At 43.4% G+C, this 21,600-nt stretch overlaps 1 protein-coding gene across 1 annotated transcript in view; it reads left to right on the forward strand.

Annotated features, from left to right (window-relative positions):
- Positions 1–10,429: 10,429 nt before the first annotated feature.
- LOC132397953 (protein ATP1B4-like) overlaps positions 10,430–21,600 on the forward strand; it is a 66,146-nt gene continuing 54,975 nt past the window's right edge. Inside the window, exons 1-2 of the mRNA XM_059976787.1 lie at positions 10,430–11,383; positions 11,592–11,658. Coding sequence (XP_059832770.1) covers positions 11,596–11,658 — 63 coding nt within the window. The 5' untranslated portion in view covers positions 10,430–11,383; positions 11,592–11,595. The remainder of the gene's footprint in view (positions 11,384–11,591; positions 11,659–21,600) is intronic.

The raw sequence follows: 21,600 nt of genomic DNA on the forward strand, positions 1-21,600 counted from the left end.
TGTGTTTTGGACGTAACCTTGGTGAGTTGCTGCAGCGTGTCCCAATCACTGCAGTAAAGCATTTTAGATGCAACAGTGTTCGGGGTACATCACCTTGCAATGACGACTCGTGTCAGTCCACTAGAGATTGATGCGATGCACTTGAACCCTATGCCAATACCTGACTGATGCTGAGCGTGAATCGATTGTCCATCAGTCTAACTGTGTCCTTTTGCGAGTGTCATTCGCAACTGCACACGCCCGGGACCGGGGTTGAGTGTTCCACCGTATTCTCGGCCAACTATGTTGATGCTGTTCAGGAGCTGAGCAAATTTTCGCAGATTAACCAGTCTCCTCTTGCCTCTTCGCTGCGAAGCCCGATGGCGTGGTAACCTTCGGGACGTTTGACCGTGAAGAGCTCGGCTGTGCCGTCACGGGCCAGCGATTAATGCAGACTTCCTCTTGACCCCTCTGGCTCATGTGACAGCGATGGTCACATTTCAAATAAAAATCAAAAAGTTCTGAAGAGCTCAAGAACGGAAAGACCTAATAAAAAAGTGGTGGATACAGCCCAATCAGTCACAGGAAAAACTCTCCCCTCCACTGAACACATTACAAGGAGCGGTACCGCAAGAAAGTAGCATCCACTATCAAAGACACCCAGGCCATGTCCTCTTCTCGCCGCTGTTGTCATCGCGAAACAGGGAGAGAGTCCTGAAGAGGAGTCTCGGTCCGAAACGTCGACTGTGCACTCTTTTCCGCAGATGCTGCCTGACCTGCCGAGTTCCCCCGGCGTTCTGCGTGTGTGACAGGGCTCCGACGCTACCAAGTTCAGGAACAGTTCTGATACGCTCAGACACACCAACACCGAACCGATTCCACAACCAATGGACTCCTTTCAAGGAATCTACAACTCATGTTCTCAGTGTTTATTTGTTTGTTTGTTTGTTTATTTATTTATCTGTTTATATACTTCTTGCTTTTTGTAAATTACGCAACTTGTCTTCTTTTGGTTGCTTGTCGGTCTTTGTGTGTAGTTTTCCATTCATTCTATTCTATTTCTTTGACCTACTGCAAGAAAATAAATCTGAGGGTAAAACATGGTGACATATATGTACTTCGATAATAGATTTACTTTGAACCAATCGCCCTCTACCCCTCACGTCCTAACCAGCCCCTTTCCCGTTAACACCTCAATGCAACAATGCAGTGGCTCCCAACTTGTTCCTACAGAAACGTGGCTCCGGGACAACATCGCATCTTCAGGCCCTGAGGAACTCATGCTAGTATTATTCTGTGGCCGTACACGTTGTCGTAACTCTTCTGTGCTGTGTGTGACTGTAAAAGTCTGCTCCTCAACCCTTGAGGGATGTGTTCCCTTTCGCTATATGCATGTATATGGTTCAATGACAACTGAGCTTAAATTTATAATCCACATTGATTTTTCGTTTAAATAAAACTTCAATGTGCTGTTGATTGTTTGTGCCCTACGAGTGGCGGGGTGGAGATACGTCTCTACCACAGGAGATGTAAGGTTTCCTTCTCTCTGCTAGTCTGCAGGTCACCCTTGGGCAAGATGTTGCTCCTGCTAGCAACCCCCTCCCCGGGTCAGGGTCAAGTCAAGCCATGGGAGCAGACGGTGATGGCCGATACATATCGCAAGTTCTGGTTATGCGATCGTTGATATCTGACGATCTCTGAAATGTTTTGATGATGGCCGGGGTCACCCGTCTTGTAAAGACACTGCCCAGAAGAAGGTAATGGCACACCACTTCTGCAGAAAAACTTACCAAGAACAATCATAGCCGACATCATACAGACACGGCACATAACGATAATGACGATGATTCAGAGTTAGCGCAACGCTAACACGGCTCGAGATTCCGAGTTCAGAGTTTAATTCCGGTTCTGTTTGTCAGGAGCAGGTACAACCCTCCTCTGAACGCGAGGGTTTCCTCCATGTGCACCGTTTAGTAGGCTAACTGGTCGTTGTAAATTGCCCCGTGATTAGGCCTGGGTTAGAGTAGGTGTGTTGCTGGGCAGTGCGGTTTGGACTGAAAGGGCCTGTACCGTGCTGTATCTCAAAATAAAATAAAATTAACTCTTAGAAGCCGAAACATTCTCCACAATGAGGGCACCTTCCGTCAGGCATTGCAGTGGAACTATTGTGTTTGTGACAAATTAGCATTAGGACCAGTTGCCCAGTACTGAGTTAGTATCTACTGCAAGGGACGTACAGTAGCGCAGCCCACACCTCTGGTGAACCAGGTTCAATCCTCATCTCTGCTTCTGTCAGTGTGGAATTTGTACATTCTCCCTCATCACATGGGTTTCCTCCAGGTGCTCGAGCTTCCTCCCACATCCCATAAGCAATAGGAGCAGAAATAGGCCATTTGGCCCATCAAGTCTACACCATTTCATCATGGCTGATCCATTTTCCCCTCTCAGCCCCAGTCTCCTGCCTTCTCCCCGTATCCCTTCATGCCCTGACCAGTCAAGACTCTATCAACTTCTGCCTTAAATATACGTAAAGACTTGGCCTCCAAATCTGCGTCTGGCAAAGAATTCCACAGATTCACTGCTCTGGCTAAAGAAACTCCTCATCTCCATTCTAAAAGGACACCCCTCTATTCTGAGGCTGTGTCCTCTGGTCTTAGACTCTCCCACCACAGGAAACATCCTCTCCACATCCACTCTATCAAGGCTTTTTACCATTCGATAGGTTTCAATGAGGTCACCCCTCATTCTTCTAAATTCCAGCGAATACAGGCCCAGAGCCGTCAAACACTCTTCATATGATGAGCTGTTCAATCCTGGAATCATTTTCATGAACCTCCTTTGAATGCTCGCCAGTTTCAGCCATCCTTTTTAAGGTGAGGAACCCAAACCTGCTCACAATACTCCAAGTGAGGCCTCACCAGTGTTTCATTAAATCTCAATGTTACATCCTTGCTTTTATATTCTAATCCTCTTGAAATGAATCCCAAAAACAGTGCAGATCTAATGTGCCGCGGACAGCGTCACCATCTGGTATGGAGGGGCCACCACACAGGGTCTGGGAAGCTACAAAAGATGCAAACTCAGCCAGCTTTATCATGGGCACCAGTCTCCACAGCTTCCAAAGGCGGCATCCCATCACCTAAGACTTGCCCTCTTCTCGTGGCTACCATCAAAGAGGAGGTACAGGAGCCTGAGGACACACACTCAATGTTTTAGGAATAGCTTCATCCCCTCTGCCATCAGATTTCTAAATGGACAATAAACCCATGTACATACACTAACTACATTTTTTTCTCTTTTGCTCACTTTTTGCACTACTTATTTAATTTATATGTATTTCTTATTGTAATTTATCCTCCAAGAGGACCCCAAACTTGTGGTTTGGAGGCTTGCATGCCTCAGTAACCCAGAGAGCTATGTTGACCAGAGTCAGGGCTTTATGCTTTGGCTCTTGGTGGGGGTCACCCATACCAAATAGCTGAAAGGATACAGGCCAGACTTAGAGTGGCCAACCAGTCCTCCAGGTTCAGGGATTTAGATCTGGGCTCACAACCCTGTCTGGTAAAACAATATTGTTACAGAAACATCAATGAAGAATCCTTTTATGTCTGAGTGTGATGGTATTCCTGAGTCTCCAAATGGGATTTGCATGACTGACTAGTGAAAACCGAAAGGGAGTTATTGACGTGATGAAGGAAGCCTTGAACACTCCCAAAGATAGGGGGCCTTCGTTGTTGCCCTAAATGCCAGCGGCATAATGGACAGTAAGTACTGTATAGGATTTTTTAAACAAATTACGCACAGTACTGCAATATAGTGCTGCCACAAAACAACATATATCAAAACTTATTTCAGTGATATTAATTAAACCTGATTCAAGTTGATAAGTTAATCAGCCAGTAGATATGTGATAGAATCTTGGTGGTGGTGGTGGGCAGGGCTGAGGATTGTTGATGAGGAATGGAGAAAATAAAATGGGTCAGGTTAGGATTTGTGTAAATGGAGAGCTGTATATGGGCCCTAGGCCCTGCTCCTTTGCTGCATGGCTCCATAATGACGTTACTCATTTCAGACAGAACTGAGGAAGTTTCCTCTCTTCAGTGCTTTAGAATTCTGCAGCCTTTAGGGGTGTGGAGGCAGTTACTGAGCATGCAGAGCAGAACGTGGTGTTACACCAAGAAGGAGTCAAGTGGTCTGAAGAGTGTGAGACTGCAGTTTTGAGTCCAAGATTGGATCAGCCATGATCTTAATGAATTATGGTTTATTATTGCCACATGGAGGGAGGGAGAGAGGGAGGGAGAGGAGAGAGAGTGTGTGTGTGAGAGAGAGAGAGACAGAGAGACAGAGAGAGAGAGAGAGAGAGAGAGAGAGAGAGAGAGAGAGAGATGCTTGTTTTGCATACTGTTCATTCAGATCATTGCAGAGTTCATTGAGGTAGAGCAAGGTAAAATAATAACAGAGTAGGCTCAACGGATTGATTGTTTCTTAAGTTCTGATGGGAAACTCCAGAGAAAATTTTCTTCTCAATGTTGCAATTTTTCAACCTCTCAGTTTGAGACTCTGACTACTGGCTTTAAACATCCTAGCCAGGGACAGCACATTCCTGTGTCTAAGCTGCCAAACCAATAAAAATAATGTTTCAAAGAGATCATATCATTCTTCTAAACCTTGGAGAGCATAGGTCCAGTCTGTTTAATCTTTCCTCATGCAACAAAACCTCTGCACTAGGAATCAGGCTGGTGAACTTCCACTGCACTCTCTCTTTCACAAGTAGATCGGGCAGCCAAGTTCAAGTTTAATTGTCATTCAACTGTGCATGAATACAGCCAAAAGAAGCACCGTTAGCCAGGGGTGGTGGTAGAGGGAGAAACATTAGGGACATTCAAGAGACTCTTAGGTTGGCCCAAGGATGAAAGAGAAATGGAGGCTGTGTGGGAGGGAAGGTTTAGATTGATCTTGGAGTCGGTTTAAAGGTTGGCGCCACATAATGGGCCAAAGTCTCTGTACTGTGATGTACTGTTCGATGTTCTTGATCCTTCTGTGAATGGGTGTACCAACTTCACACAATAGTAGATACAGATGCAGTTTCATCAGAACTGTATATAATTGGAGCAACACACCTCTACAATTTTAATCAAATCCCCTTGCAATAAAGATCAATAAACTTCAAAGAACAGGGTTTCCCTTTCCCCACCACCGATGCTGGCCTCAACTGCATCTCCTCCACTTCCTGAACATCCGTGCTCACCCCATCTTCCTGCTGCCTCAACAGCGATAGAGTTCCTCTTGTCCTTACCTACCATCCCGTGAGCCTCCACATCCAGTACAACATTCTCCACCAACTCTGAAAGGATCCTACCACCAAACACATATCCTTACCTCTTCCCCACACTTTGCTTTCTGCAGAGACGCTTCCTCCGTGATTCCCTTGTTCATTCGTCCTTCCCCACTAATCTCCCTCCGGCACTTGTACCTGCAAGTGGTCAAAGTGTTACATCTGCCCATTCACCTCCATTCAGGGCCCCAAGCTGTTCCTCTAGATGAGGCAACACTTCACCAGCAAACCTGATGGGTTGTCTATTATGTCTGGTGATCTCAATGTGAACTCATCTATATTGGTGAGACTCCTTGTAAATTGGGGGACAGCTTCGTCAAGCACCTCCGTTCCATCTGCCAAATGCAGAACTTTCAGGTGACCAAACATTTTAATTCCCATTCCTGTTTTGACATGTCAGTCCATGGCCTCCTCTTGAGCCACAAAGAGGCTATCCTTGGGGTGGAGAAGCATATTCCATCTGGGTAGCCCCCAACCTGATGGCATGAATATCGATTTTTCCTTTCGGTAAAAAAATTCCCTCCCCTTCCCCTCTTCTATTCCCACACTGGCCCCTTACCTCTTCTAACCTGCCTATCACCTACCCTAGTTCCCCTCCTCCTTCCCTTTCTCCTATGGTCCACTCTTCTCTCTTATCAGATTCCTTCCTCTCCAGCCCTTTACCTTTCCCACCCAACAGGTTTCACCTATCACCTTCTAGCTATCCTCCTTCCCCCACCCCCCCCACCTTTTTATTCCATCATCTTTCCTTTTCCTTTCCAGTCCTGAAGAAGGGCCTAGGCCCAAAACGTCGACTGTTTATTCATTCGCAGAGATATTGCCTGACCTGCCGAGTTCCTCCAGCACTTTGTGTGTACTGCTTAAGATCAATACCCTGTTTTCTTTCCTAATTGCTCGCTAAACTTCCCTGATTACTTGCGTTCTCAGGCCGCTTTGAATACCAACACCTTCCAAAGTACCTTTTCTTTTTTAAAAACTATATCTTTCTGTCCATTCAAGTGAGGTCTTCTTCTGTAGTTTTTTTTTAAATTGCTCTTCACAATGTGCCTTCTTACCTACCTTTGTGTCTTCCTCAGCCACACCTTTGTTGCTTTCATTCATGTTAATTATAATTGAGGCCTCAGAGCTAGTCCTTGTGGCACACCACTTATCTCATCTTGGCAACCAGTAAAGGATCCTTTTATACAAGAGTTTCTGCAGATGCTGGAAATCCAGAGCAATACATACACAGTAGCATAGTGTAGTAGGTTAATTGGTCATTGTAAATTATCTTGTAATTAGGCTAGGATTAAATTGGAGATTGTTGGGTGACAAGGTTTGAAGGGCTGGAAGGGCCTATTGCTCACTGTATCTCAACAAAAACAATGCTGAAGGAACTCAGCAGCCTCTATGGAAATGTCTAGAGTCAATGTTACGGGCTGAGACCCTTCACGGGACTGGAAAAGAAGGGGGAGATGCCAGAATAAGGTGGTGGCGGAGGCAAAGCAACACAACTTAGAAGGTGATAGGTGAAGCCAGGAGAGGGGGAGGCGTGCGGGATGAAATAAGAAGAAGGTGATAGGTGGAAAAAGCAAAGGTCTGGAGAAGAGGGAATCTGATTGGAGGGGAGAGTGGATCATGGGAGAAAGAGAAGGAGGAGGGACACCAAGGGGAGGTGATAAGCCAGTGAAGAAGAGTTATTAGTGGGCCAGGATGAGAAACTGAAGAAAAGGGATAGGAGCCAAGTTGGAGAACTCGATTTTCATGCCATCAGGTTGGAGGCTACCTAGGCAGACGCATTTCCTCTGTATCCAATCCCCACAAATGTTAACTCCTACACAACTGAGCTCATATTTTTTGCATGATCTTTCATATGGCACCTTATCAACTGTTTTCTGGAAGTCTACTGTAAGTACAGTGCAATCCCTGCTTCATCTTATCCACAGCAGGGGAAAGGAAAGACAATGCTGAGGTTCTACAATGAATGAAATAAGTCTTTTTGTTTCTTTTACTTACTTGTTTACTGCCTGTTACACCGCTGGCATTCAGGGCAGCGATGAAGGTCCCCCATCTCCGGCAGCGTTCAGGGCTTTCTTCATCATGTCAGCAGCTTCCTCAAGGTTTTCACTACTGTCAGTCATGAACATCCCGGATGGAAACTCTGGAATACCATCACACTCAAATATAGAAGGATTCTTCATTGCTGTTTCCGTAACAATTTTGTTTTACCAGTCCTGGCTGTTGGCCCTGAGCTGGACCCCAAAACCTGGAGGACCGGTGGACAAGTCTTAGTCTGGCCTCCACCCTTTGACCTGTTTGCCAAGGCTGACCCTACCAAGAGCCAAAGCATGACGTTCTCTGGGTCATTGAGGGATGCAAGCCTCCAAACTCTACGACAAGGTTGTGGTTCTCTTGGAGGTATGGATTTTATTATCATTCATTAATAGCTGGACAAAGTTTAATTGATCGGCCACTTTGAATTGAAAAGGTATTCTTGTTTACATAATCACATCTGCCATATCCCAAATAACGATGTGGTTCGAATTCTCTTCATGTCGTTTGCTCTCCGTCCTTCACTGCTCTTCATGTGTGTTTTATGCTGTCCAACTACCAACTATCCTGATTTATCTCTGCTTGACACAACATAATCATCATGCTATGATACAGCTCTGTCCCATTTGCAAAGTATCAGTTACTTAGTCTACGATCAAAGTTCTCCTAAACCTTCAATTCTCCCAGTTTGTGCATATCAAATTTGCCTTTTTCAAACTTATTCAAAAATACCGAAAGATTGCACCATCATATAAATCCTGCACAGTGTACCTGCATCCTTTCAATGCCACTTTTGGAAACTCATCCCATTCAGTGTGAGAGCACCACTGCCTTGTGCCCCACTAAACCATCACTCACTATTCCTTCGGAACTGATCTCCACTCCATCATCTGTTCCCTCCTCAACACAGAACACAGCCTCCCCAGCATCGAGGGCAGCTACACAAGGCGATGCCTCAAAAAGGCAGCCTCCATCGTTAAGGACTCCCATCACCCAGGATACGCCCTCTTCTCATTACTATCATCAAAATGAGGTACAGGAGCCTGAGGCCACACTCTCAATGTTTCCGGAGCAGCTTCATCCCCACTACCATCAGATTTCTGAATGAAAATGAATCCATGCATACTACTTCACTATTTTTTGCTCTCTTTCTGCACTACTAATTTAATTTATATTTGGCATATATATTTCTTATTGTAATTTATAGTTTTTATAATATATTGCAATGCACTGCTGCCACAAAACAAACATATTTCATGACATATGCCAGAGATATTAAACCTAATTCTGATTCAGTACAGCACAGGAACCCTCCAAGGGAACCACAGCCTTGTCGTGGTTTGGAGGCTTGCGTGCCTCAGTGACCCGGAGAGCTATGTTGGCTGGAGTCAGGGCTTTGTGCTTTGGCTTTTGGTAGGGTCACCCATGCCAAACAGGTCAAAGGGTAGAGGCCAGACTGAGAGTGGTCCACTGGTCCTCCAGGTTCGTGGGGTCAGCACAGGGCTAACTACCTTGACTGGTCAAACAACACTGTTACAGAAACAGCAACAAAGAAGGCTTCTACACCTGGGTGCGATGGTATTCCTGAGTCTCCACTTCAGACTTGCAAGGCTGACAGCAGTGCAAAAAAAGAACGAGATGAAGCTATTGGCACGACAAAGGAAGCCCTGAACACGGCCAAGACCAAGAGCAAAACTGGCCAAGGACAGACAGAGATGGAGGACATTCACTGCTGTCCCAAACACCAGCGGTGAAACAGGCAGTAAGTAAGCCCAAACACGAGAAGGTCTGCAGAAGCTGGAAATCCAAAGCAAAATGCCTCAGGCAGCATCGACGGAAATGAACTGATGGTCAACGTTCTGCGCCTAGACCTTCTTCAAGACCGAGAAGGAAGGGGGAAGGTGCCAGAATAAAAAGGTGGGACGAGGAGTCAGAGGCCAGCTGGAAGGTGACAGGTGAAGCCAGGTGTGTGGGAAAGGTCCAGGGCTGGAGAAGAAGGAATGTGATGGGGAGAAGAGCAGACCATAGGAGAAAAGGGAGGACCCGGAGAGAAGTAATAGGCAGATGACAAGTAAAAGGTCAGAGTGGGGAACAGAGGAAGGTGGGGAAGTGGGGAATAGAGATTTGTTTATCGGAAGGAGACTGCCCAGACAGCACAAGCTCTTTGGGCAATGATGTTTGTGCTGAACACAATACCAATTTAAACTTCATCTCTTTTCTCTATCCTTCGATTCCGTTCAAATATTGTATCTGTTTCCACCACGACTCCTGGCAGCCTGTTCCGAACACCTACCACTCTCTGTGTAAAAAACGCTGTCCAGCACCATCCTCAAACTTCCCTTCCTCGTCTTAAGGGCATGCCTTTCAGCATTTGAAGTACTTCAGTTTGTACTCTGGTTCCCTTCTCAGTAACTTCACACGTTTTGAGAGTTCAAACCATTAATCGCTAATTAACACTAAAAGTGATGAATAATAGCGGGAGCAATGGAATCTCTGTTCTCCCGACGCACTCCTGGGGCATGGGGAGTGTGGGTCTTCATTTAAACAGAACAATATGGCCTTAACTAAAATGCTTCCATTCTTATTAGAGAGGCCCTTGGACTCATAGAGCACTACAGCGCAAACGCAGATCCTTCATGCCGATCTATTAATCTGCCTAGTCCCATAGATCTGCATCTGGACCATAGCCCAACATACCCCCCCCCCCATCCATGTACTTAACCAAATTTCTCTTAAGCGATGAAGTTCAACCCACATACATCACTCCTGCTGACAGCTCTTCCACACGCTCACCGCCCTCTGAGTGAAGAAGTTCCCCGTTAAACATTTCACCTATCACCATTAACCCATGACCTCCAGTTCTATTCTCACCCAATCTCAGTGTGAAAAGCCTGCGTACATTCACCCTATCTACACACCCTCATAATTTTGTTTACCTCTATAAAATCCCCTCATTCTTCTACATTCCAGGGATTAAAGTCCTAATCTATTCAACCTTTCCCTATAACTCACGTCCTCAAATCCGGGCCACGTCGCTGAAAAGTTATCTCTGTACTCTTTATTGATATTAATGCGCCCGTCTTCATTAATATTACATTTATATGGGGGGAAAATCTTAAATTGTACAATCAGACGCGAATTGACTTTTTAAAACATCGATTACTGGAAAAAAAACATGGTAACCGAACCGAACGATGAGTTTTTTTCTGGACGTGTGTGAGGATTTCAATACGGGGATTTTCCAAGTACTCAGCAATTAACTGTAGGACAAACTCCAGGTTTGCTGAAGAACAGTATCACACGAGCTGTGCAAACAGTCTATCAACACACAAACAAGAGAGGTTAGATTACAGCAGGCGACAACAGCTGTGTACGTATAGCACATATCACCAGCACTGTGGTTGACAATAGATTTCAAATAAACTGGAGAAACGGTTCTTTTTTTCTCTATTGTTCTAACACTTGGTCGTGACTTCTTGATCAATAGATCGTTTTGCTTGGCTTCATCCCCTCTCTGAAAACAGTTCATTGATTTGAATTCTTAACATGAAAATGGGCGATTTAGGGACATCTGTCATTGTTGTATGCATTTGGCCCTTAATCATTGTGGATAAATTTTGCTGAATTCTACTTCAAGGAAACTGACCCCATCTTACAGAACTCCGGAGCAGTGTGTTAAATATAGATCCTCAAGCCGGTTAGAATTTACCAGTGCTCTTAGGAACTGATTGACAGCGACACATTGACTAAAAAAGAATGGTCTTACACAGGACTCAGAAAGGAGTAATACATTGAAGAGCGTTTCCCACACAGAAAAAAAAAGCGAATGTCAAAAAGTTTGAGAAAGTTTATATAATTCCAGATACCAGGAGAAAATTGAAGGGTAAAGGGACTCCATCTTGATCCAGAGGGGTTCCTGTTACGACGTCAGCTTTCTGATGGGAGCTGGTTATTTTCTGACCCTTAAATTCAATCCCTCTTCACAAGGTCATCTCCACGACGCGGAACTGTCGTTTCACCGCCGCAAGGAAAACTAAGGTATTTGGTTTGATTTTCAACGAGATTTACTTCCAGAACCCCACCTCTCGCCCAGAGAGAGAGAAAAAAAATCAATTTTTCTGGAGAGAGCGGGTGGAGTTTTAGTCATTTTCAGTTCTTTCTGCCCAGCCAATGTTTCCGAACACTTGGTTGAGAAAATGCCAATATGTTTGCTTTTGGTCATTTTTTAAAAACATTCTTATTAAAGAGCCATGGCGACGAATTCAGTGACTGGAGGCGGAGAGGAACACCTGAGGAACGATGTTAAAACGCCGGTAAGTGACCTGTTGTGTTTAGTACAATCGTTTCAGTACAATCTTTTTGTCATCATTATGCTTGGGAAAGATTGATTTTCATATAACTAAAGGTGCTTGAAGTAGAAATCATGAAGAAAGATACGGTTCAGTGATCTTGTAAAGACAAATACATGTTTCCTCAGAACACGTGCTATTTTATAAATAAATAATATTTTAAACACCAGTTGCTTTTAAAATGAAAACATTGATGAGTTTGTACTAACATATTTTGAAGAAAGTTTGAGGAAGCGGGTACTAGGATTAAAGAGACTCCTTTCATCCATCAGCCTTTTCGGTTAATTTACACACCACCCTCCGCCTTCTCTTACAACGCTTCTGTATCCCATCCTGAAAAGGGGCGAGGTTTCCAGGAAGAGGTTGGCAAAGGCTGAAACCTACTTTGCTGGAGGACTGGGAGAGATAGACATCACTAGATTGAGAAATAGTGCAGCGATACATGGGAGAAGAATTAAGAGGAAATTTGAAAGGATTCATGAGAGCTTAACAGTGCCTGCGTCTAAAGGCATGGCATATGTAAAATAAGATTAGTGATGCACAAACCCAAATAGTCATCTGATCTTGATATCAGGGTGATAAGAGTCTGTCTTACATTAGGACAGAGTCGACATAAAATATTCCCAGATCCAAAGCAACTGAGAAAGAGAGGGATGGGAGCAGCACACAAAGAGCTTGGGGTAATCAGTAGGTCAGGAGCATCTATGCAAGGAAGTAGATGGTCAGCGATGACTGTTCATTTGCCTTCATGGGTTCTGCCTGATCTGCTGAGTTCCCCTGGCATTTTGCCTGTTGCTCTGGACTCTCAGCATCTGCAGTCTCTTGCGCCTCAGCTAAAGAGGGGAAGTGGCATTGGTTGTGCATGCTGCTTGGTGGGGAGGCATTAGCTGAGTGGTCATCATATTGACTATGGCCAGGATGGCTCTACTGCAAAGTGGATGCCCTGCAGGTTTTATGGACAGGATCTGATAGCTTGGAGATAATACTATACTGCTCTGTGCCATTTAAGGGACTTCAGTCAGTAAGATGGATGTAAAAGTCACAGTGCCAAAGGTTATGGGGAGCAGGCAGGAGACTGGGGTTGAGGGGGATAATAAATCAGCCATGATTAAATGGCAAAGCAGACTCAATGGGCCAAATGGCCTAAATCTGCTCCTAAATTTCATGGTCTTCACCGGTAAATCTGCAGAGAAATTTTAGAGAGAAATAAAACAATAACAAATGAAAATGGCCAGTCAGTTTAACCTTAATGCTGGGAAGTATTTGAAAGTAATGATCTAGGTCAAAGTCATTGGATAAGAATGGATTAATAACTGGAAACCAGCACTGATGGGGAAAATGTTTAAATAACCTGATCTTCTTTATGGGGATAAATGAAGATTGAAGAGGTGGTGAGATCCATAAAAAGTTTGGTTAAGAGGTTGTTTTGGTGACTGGAAGTTAATGGTTAGTGGTGACTAGTAAGGTTACAGATGACTCAAAAATTACTATTGATTGTGAGGATAATGTAGTCACTGGCTACAGGTGGACAGTGATGGGATGAGCAGACCAATGGCAGATGGAATTTAATCCTAATAAGTGCAAGCTATTTGTCAATCTCAAAGGACCCTTACCATCCCAGACATGCTCTCTTTTCATTATTACCATCAGGGAGGAGGTAGAGGAGCTTGAAGACCCACACTCAACACTTTAGAAGCAGTCTCTTCCTCTCTGTCATCAGAACAGACCATAGCCCATGAACAAAAACTCACTTATGCTTTCTTTTAATATAATTCTTATTGAAACTTAGAGTATTGCATCACTGCCGCTGCAGAACAACAAATTTCACAGGATGTCTCAGTGATCATAAACCTGATTCTGAGGTAGATCTTGGGCAGATTAATAAGGGTAATAATTAGTATTAGTAGATACTAATACTACTACTATTAGTAGTAGTAGGTTTACAAGTCCAATGACCCCTGAAGGTTTGCAACACGGGAGAATGCAGTGGTAAAGAAAACGTATGGGATACTTGCCTTCAACCTTCCCTCTAAATTTTTTTACAGCTACATGGACCAACCATTGCTCTAAGCAGGAAATTTTTACATGGCCTGAAAATTGCACGATGCTTTAATAAAACATTTTATAAAAGAAAATTATAACCTCACGGCAACAAAAGCAATGTGTGCGGGGACATTTCAGTTACCGTGCGGTTTAAAGGGAACAATGCTTGCCTTCATTGGTAAGGATATAGAATATAAAGGCAGGTTATGCTACAATTTTATAAAGTATTGGTTAGGCCACAGTCAGAGACCAGCGTGTAGGTCTGGTCACTACACGCTGAGGGGTACGCGTTGCACTGGAGAGGATACATTCAGATGTTGCAGGATTTAATGGTCCCGTAATAAGCAGTGACTGGATAGGCTGCATTTTCTCTTCTTGGAGTGGAGGAGATTGGTGGTGACCTGATGTATACAGAATTGAAAAGGCAGGGATTAGATTTTTCTCCAAAGCAGGAGTATTTAAAATGAGGGCATATATGTAAGGTAAAGACAGGAGACCAGAGGAGTTTGGAAGAAGTATTTTTTTTCGCCTGGAGGGTGTTTGGAATATAGAATTCAATGGACTGTTGGCGTTAGAGACTCGTATTTAACATGTATCTAGATCCGGATTCAGATTCAGATTCGGTTTATTGTCATTTAGAAACCACAAATGCAATGCAGTTAAAAAATGAGACAACGTTCCTCCAGAATGATATCACAAAAGCATATGACAAAACAGACTACACCAGAAAATCCACATAACGTTTGGCAATCCCCAATCCAGAGTCCAGAGAGGCTGCTGCGTATTAATATCGCGCTACTGTCTTTGCATGTTACCCAGAAAGGAGCTCCAAATCCTCCAGACGAAAACAAGACCAAAAACTAAAGCTACAAGACCTGCACAAAACCACATATTTACAACAGTGCAAACAATAGCATAATTGATAAAAAAGCAGACCATGGGCACAGTAAAAATAAATGAGCCCAGGATAAGAATTGGGTTTGTTATTACTGACGTGTGTTGTGAAATCTGTTGTTTCTCAGGAGCAGTAGAGTGCAATATATAATACATTACTATACATTTCAATAAGAAATATATAAAAATAAATACTTAGTTCAAAATGGCAAAGTATTGAGGTAGCATCCATGGACCCCATTCTGAAATCTGATGGCTGAGGGAGAGGAGCTGTTCCTCAATCATTGAGTGTGTGTCTGCGGGATCCTGTTCCTTCTGTCTGGTAGCAATGAGAAGAGGGCATGTCCTGAGAGGTGGAAGTCCTTATTGATGGATGCTGCCTTTCTGAGGCATCACCTTTTGAAGATTTCCTTGACAGAGAGGAGGCAAATGCCCGGGATGGAGCTGGTTGAGTGTACACTCTCTACAGCTTTTTCTGGCCCTGTGCATTTGCAGATGTAACTAGTTAGAATGTTCTCCACAATACATCTGTAGAAATCTGCTGATGTAACATGGAGAACATCTTAATTGGTGAATGCATATAAGTCAAGTCAAGTCAACTTTTATTGTCATTTTGACCATAACTGCTGGTACAGTGCATAGTAAAAATGAGACAACATTTTTCAGGACCATGGTGTTACATGACACAGTACAAAAACTAGACTGAACTACGTAATAAAAAAAACACTGAGAAAGCTCCACTAGACTACAGACCTACACTGGACTGCATAAAGTGCACAAAAACAGAAAAGATAATGGACCAAGTGGTATAGTCACAGGGTCAGAGCATTGTATAGCAAGGAAACAGCCCTTCATCCCAACTCATCCATGCCAATCAAGTGCCTCTTGATTTAGTCTCATTTGCCCATATACCTTAAACCAGGGGTTCCCCACCTTTTTTATGCCATGGACTCCTACCATTAACCAAGGAGTCCGTGGACCCCAGATTGGAAACCCCTGCTCTAAACCTTTCCTATCCATGGACCCATCCAGATGCCTTTGAACCATTGTAAGTGCTGGCATCTGGTACTGATCTGGTAGATAGGATTAGGATAGGTAGATCTGTGAAGTTTGGTATGGACATGATGGGCTGTTGGACCAACTCTGTGCAAGGACATGAGATGAAGATGCTCATAATAATGAGGAGTCCAAACAGGTTAGCTAGTAATAAACTTTACTTTGGCTGAAGGGTCAAGAATCAGAGGAAACAAAGTCAGAGTAGTAAAGAATCCAAAGGTAACTTTCTCCACAAAGGTGGTTGGTTATTTAAATCTTGTTTGACCTGCCCATGGAGGTTTACTGGGCACAGCAGCACACTGAAGGCAATGGAAACCTCAGGCAAAGACAAAACACTTCTTAAACCACAGTTTATGACTTGGAGGAATTAGAGGTGCTTCCTTCCAATCTACTTGGTACCTTCTTCCACAACATCAGGTCCCTGCCCATTCCAAGAATACCTTGCAATTTAATCCTGTCTAGGAATCAATGCCAGATGTCAGGAATCTTAAACCCCCAGTTTGTGGAAGTGATCTCAATAAATTGGGAAACAGATTCCATGAGTTTGAACTCTCTTATAGAATCACATGATCTAATTCTATGTTCCCACTTGATTATCCCTCAAATGGCTGTTGAACCAGAGGAGGTTGACTTCATTCAACTTCACTCACCCCACAGCCTGAACTGACCTTCTCTGAACTGTTCCCACAGCCTATGGACTCACTTTCAAGGACTATTCATCTCAAGTTCTTGATAGTTGTTGCTTATTTATTATTATTTATTTCTTTTTATATTTGCACAGTTTGTTGTCTTTTGCTCACTGGTTGTCTGTCCTGTTAGTGCAGTCTTTCATTGACTCAATTATGGTTTTTGGATTTATTGAGTATGCCTGCAAGAAAATGAATCTCAGGGTTTTAGGTTTATGGTGACTTTGATACTAAATTAGCTTTGAACACTAAAGCAGCTGTTTCTTTACCCACTCCCATTGTTGTGGCCTTTCCCAAAGACTCCCTGTTCATCTGGATTCCAAAAAGGAGCCTGAAGATTGGAATTAAATGCTTAGAGCATACGGCCAGTAAAACCTCTTCTCTCCATATTCACACAACTCACCTCTACAAATTTCAGTGCACAGTCTTATAGTAGGAATGGCATGCCAAAGGTAAAACTGCATGGTCAAATATGGCTCGAACAATGTGAGGCACCCCACTTTGAATCAGCTGGGTTTAAAAAATGTCCATCAAATGCTACCATGGACAGAATGACTGCAGGACTGGGAAGTTAATTTTCTGAGCCGATCAGGATTTGGGGGGGGTCAAAGAATAGGAGGGAAGTATTCCAGTTTAGTATCTGATTCCGGTTTACTATCTCTGACAGATTTTGTTATATTTGTTATTTTTCAGCAGCAGTACAGTACATTAAAAAAATACCATGTTACAATAATAAAAGAGAAATAAGTTAGTGTTCATGGGTCATTCTGAAATTTGATGGCAGAGGGGAAGAAGCTGTTCCTAAAACATTATGTGTCGGTGTTCAGGCTCCCGTACTTTTCCCTGATGGTAGTAATGAGAAGAGGACATGTCCCGGATGCTGGTGGTCCTTAAAGGTTGATGCCACCTTGAGGGGTCACCTTTTGGTGGTGTCCGTGATGGTTGGGGAGGCTAGTGCCTGTAATAGTAGGGACAAACTCTAAGCAAAAATGTGGGAACTAGTGACAGGAAGAACACACTCAAATATCCAGAGGCTGTTTAATAGCTTCTCAGAAATAGATTTTTATTGCTTTGTGGCATCATTTTCGTATTTTATTGTTATCGTATTAAAGGGCTGAAATGTGGAAATAAAGGTTTGTTAGAGATAACAAACCTTCAATAAGATATTAAAAAAAGAACATTTTGATTCTTGATATTGGTAATCAATGGCGGTTGAAAGGAAGAGAGTAAATATAGAGCGATTAACAAAAACACTTTTGCAATTGCGAGCTGAGTTGATTATCTCTGGATTAATTAAGGTGCCTAAAGTTATGAGAGGTCTCGACATACTTTCTTAGCAAAAAGAAAGAGGTATAGATGTAATTATTGAAGGATTCGGGGAGAGACTAGGACAACTTATTTCATTTGCTGGGTGCTGTGAGTAGCAAAGGTTATCTGGATGGGCAATGAAATCCTCTCCACTTTTAAAAAAAGACTTGGATGAGCTCTTGAGGACTCATCTGTAGGACTATGGATTAACAGCATGAGTAACATCAAAATAGAAACCTGAGTCGGCCAGTTGGTCCTCAGTACTGCTTCATCATTCAGTAAGGATCAATGCTAATCCACTCTTGGCCTCTGTATGAATTTTCCCCTCTTTCACACTTGTAATTCAAATGTCTGTCAATCTCTGCCTCAAATTAATTCATAATCAGAATCAGAGTTGGGTTTATTATCAGTGACATTATTGTGACATTTGCTATTTCATGGCAGCAGTACAGTACAATACATAAAAAATTATTGTGAGTTCAATGAGAAATATATTGGAAAAAAAGAGAGCAAAAAGTGAGGATGTGTCCATGGGGTCATGGTCGGTTCAGAAATTTGATGACAGAGAAGAAGCTGTTACTAAAACATTGAGTGTGGGTGTTCAGGCTCTTGTACCTCCTCCCTGATGGTAGAAATGAGATGAGGGTATATCCTGGATGGTGAGGATCTTTAATGATGGATGCCACCTTCTTGAGGCATCAGCTCTCGAAGTTGTCCTTGATGGTGGGGCAGCACAGTAGTGTAGTGGTAAGCACAACGCTTTATAATACAGATGACCCAGATTCGATTCTCACCGCAGCCTGTAAGGAGTTTGTACGTTCTTCCCCCCCCCCCCCACCCCCTGCTGTGACTGTGTGAGGTTCCTCAGGGAGCTTCATTTTCCTCCCACAGTCCAAAGACATACCTGTTGGTAAATTAATTGGTCATTGTAAATTGTTCTGTGATTAGGCTAGGATTAAATTGGGCTCTTGTACCTCCTCCCTGATGGTAGCAATAAGAAGAGGGTATGTCTTAGATAGTGAGGGTCCTTAATGATGGATGTTGCCATTTTGAGGCATCACCTAATGAAGATGCCCTCAACAGTGGGGAGACAACTGCCCATGATGGAACTGGGTATGTTTACAACCCTCTGGAGCTTTTCCCAACCCTATGCAATGGCCCTTCCATACCAACCAGTGATGCAACCAGTCAGAATGCTCTTCATGGTACATCTTATAAATCTGTGTCAGTTACTCAACTTTCACATCTCGGTGGCAGAGACTTCACCGCCTTTCTGAGAGAAGAAAATACTCCTTGCATCTGGATGGGCTGAACAATGGCTTATCATGTGCACCTAATTGTTGGCCCTTCCACCTAGAGAAAACATCTCCTCAACACCCACTCTGTCAGGCCCCCTCAGAAGCTTGTGGTTTAATGAAGTCCCCCCCACATCTATACGCCATTAGGCTCGTCCTGCTCAGCTTTTCCTTTAGACATCAACACTTGTATCCCAGGGATATGAGATTCTGCAGATACTGGAAACCTTGAACAACACACACAGGAAGAACTCAGCAGGTCAGGCAGCATCTAGGGAGGGGAATCCTGATAAACGGTCTCTGCCTGAAACATTGACTGTTTATTCCTCTCCATAGATGCTACCTGACCCGCAGAGTTCCTCCAGCATTTTGTGTGTGTTGTTTTATCCCAAGAACCTTCCTTGTATTGTCTCCAATGTAAACACTTTCATCCTTAAATATTGAGACCAAGGTTACACCAGGACCCTGTACTGTTGTATCAGAACTTATCTACTTTTTACTCGATGCGTCTTGGGCTTGATGGTTAGCATAGTAGTGCAGTGGTTAGCAGAATGCTTTACAATTCAGGTGACTAGGGTTCAATTCCCACCACTGCCTGTAAGGAGTTTGTATGTTCTCCCCATGACCACATGTGTTTCCTCTGGGTGCTCTGGTTTCTTCCCAAAGTCCAAAGACCTACCAGTTGGTAGCTTAGTCAGTCATTGTAAATTGTGCTGTGATGAGGCTGGGGTTGAACTGCTGGGTTGCTTTGTGGCGTGGTTTGAAGAGCCAGAAGATGCTACTCTGCTATATCTCAATAATAATAATAACAATAACTCAGGATCATTGTGTTCCATAGAGTCGAGGCTCCAAGTGCAATCATTTACATGTACAAGGTTCAGAGGGGAGTCAAAGTAAATTATTTTGTGCAGTGTGTGGGATGTCTGGAAGGCAAGAACTCTCACTACATGTAAATCAACAAAATAAATAGCAGCAGCACCAGTGTCGAAAATAAATTTCACAACAGTCAAGTTTGGGGATTGTAAAACGGGACAGGAACATTTAGGATTGGTGGCGGAGGTGGAGTTGGTGGTGAAGGGGTGAAGTTTCAGTTTGATGTGTCAGGGGAAGGTTTTCATGCTCTTGTTGCATAGCTAAATACTTAGAACAAATGCAAATCCACATTTCAAGTTATGGCATTGCCTTTTCACATGTGCAGACAGAATGGGTCTTTAGTCGGATGTTTGGCTGTGAAATCAGGTTGTTGTGCACTCTTGTCAGGCTAAGTAGAAGTAGTGGAAAATATATTTGTAAACTTAAACTGACAAATGGTTTCTGGACTGTGAAGACAGCACAACTGAGGAACAGAGCATTCATGGTGTCACAAAAACCACAAGTGTAAGTTTTATCGTTAGATATCCAGATGATTTGGGGACATGTAGGCAGATTTCTTATCTATAGTACTTCAAAATCACAGCATCCTACAGAGTGGAGAGAAAATTAATTAAAGCTACAGTGAGCGTTCTATGATGCAGAGAGCATTATTGAGTGTGAACCTTCCCTCGTGCACAAATTAGGCAGGCGAGTCTAAAGCAGGGGTCTGCAGACCCCTCGGTTAATGTTAGGGGTCCATGGCATAAAAAGGTTGGGAACCCCTGATCTAAAGGCATAAAGATTCAGAATTTACAGAACATTACAGCACAGCACAGACCCTTCAGCCCTTGTTGTGCCGACCTTTTAACCCACTCTAAGATGAACCTACCCCTTCTCTCCCACACAGCCTCCATTTTTCTGTCATTCATTTGCCTACTTAAAAGTTCTGAACTCCCTGCTACTGCCCAGTACACATTATTTAAGACAGCACCAAACTACTGTATATTTAACTATATGTCCTATATACACTTTGTCAACTTGTACATCTGCAGAACACTTTTTTTTATCTGTTAATATTATTGAGGTAATATTTCGTGTGTTGTATGTGACGTAATGTGTTTTGCACCTTGGTCCCTGAGGAACATTGTTTCGTTTTGCTGTGTACAGATGAATGACAATAAACTTGAACTTAAATGTCCCTGATGTATCTGCCTCTACCACCATAGGGCATTCTACACACCCACCATTCTCTATATATTAAAAAACTTACCTCTGACATTCCCTGTACAGTATACTTCCTTCCAATCATCTTAAAATTATACCCACTTGTATTAGCTATTTCTATCCTGGGGAGAAATAGTCTCTGGTTATCCATATAATCTACAATATGCCTTTTATCATCTTGTACAGACCTATCATGTCACCTCTCATCTTCCTTTGCCCCAAAGGACTCACTCAGCCTGTCCTCATGAGATATGCTCTTCAATCCAGGCAGCATCCTGGTAAATCTCCTCTGCCCCCTCTCTAACATTCCTCATCCTTCCTATAATGAGGTGACTGGAACTGAACACAATACTCCAAATTATTCACAAACACAAGAGATTCTGCAGATGCTGGAAATCCAGAGTAACGCACACAAAATGCTGGAGGAACTCAGCAGGTCAGGCAGCATCTATAGAGAGGAATGAACAGTTGATGTTTCAGGTGAGGACCCTTCATCAGAACTGGAGAGAAAGGGGGCAAGAACAGGAATAAAAAGGTGGGGGTAGAAG

The sequence above is a fragment of the Hypanus sabinus genome, chromosome 8 (genome assembly GCF_030144855.1).
Source record: "Hypanus sabinus isolate sHypSab1 chromosome 8, sHypSab1.hap1, whole genome shotgun sequence".
Classification (NCBI taxonomy): Eukaryota; Metazoa; Chordata; class Chondrichthyes; order Myliobatiformes; family Dasyatidae; genus Hypanus; species Hypanus sabinus.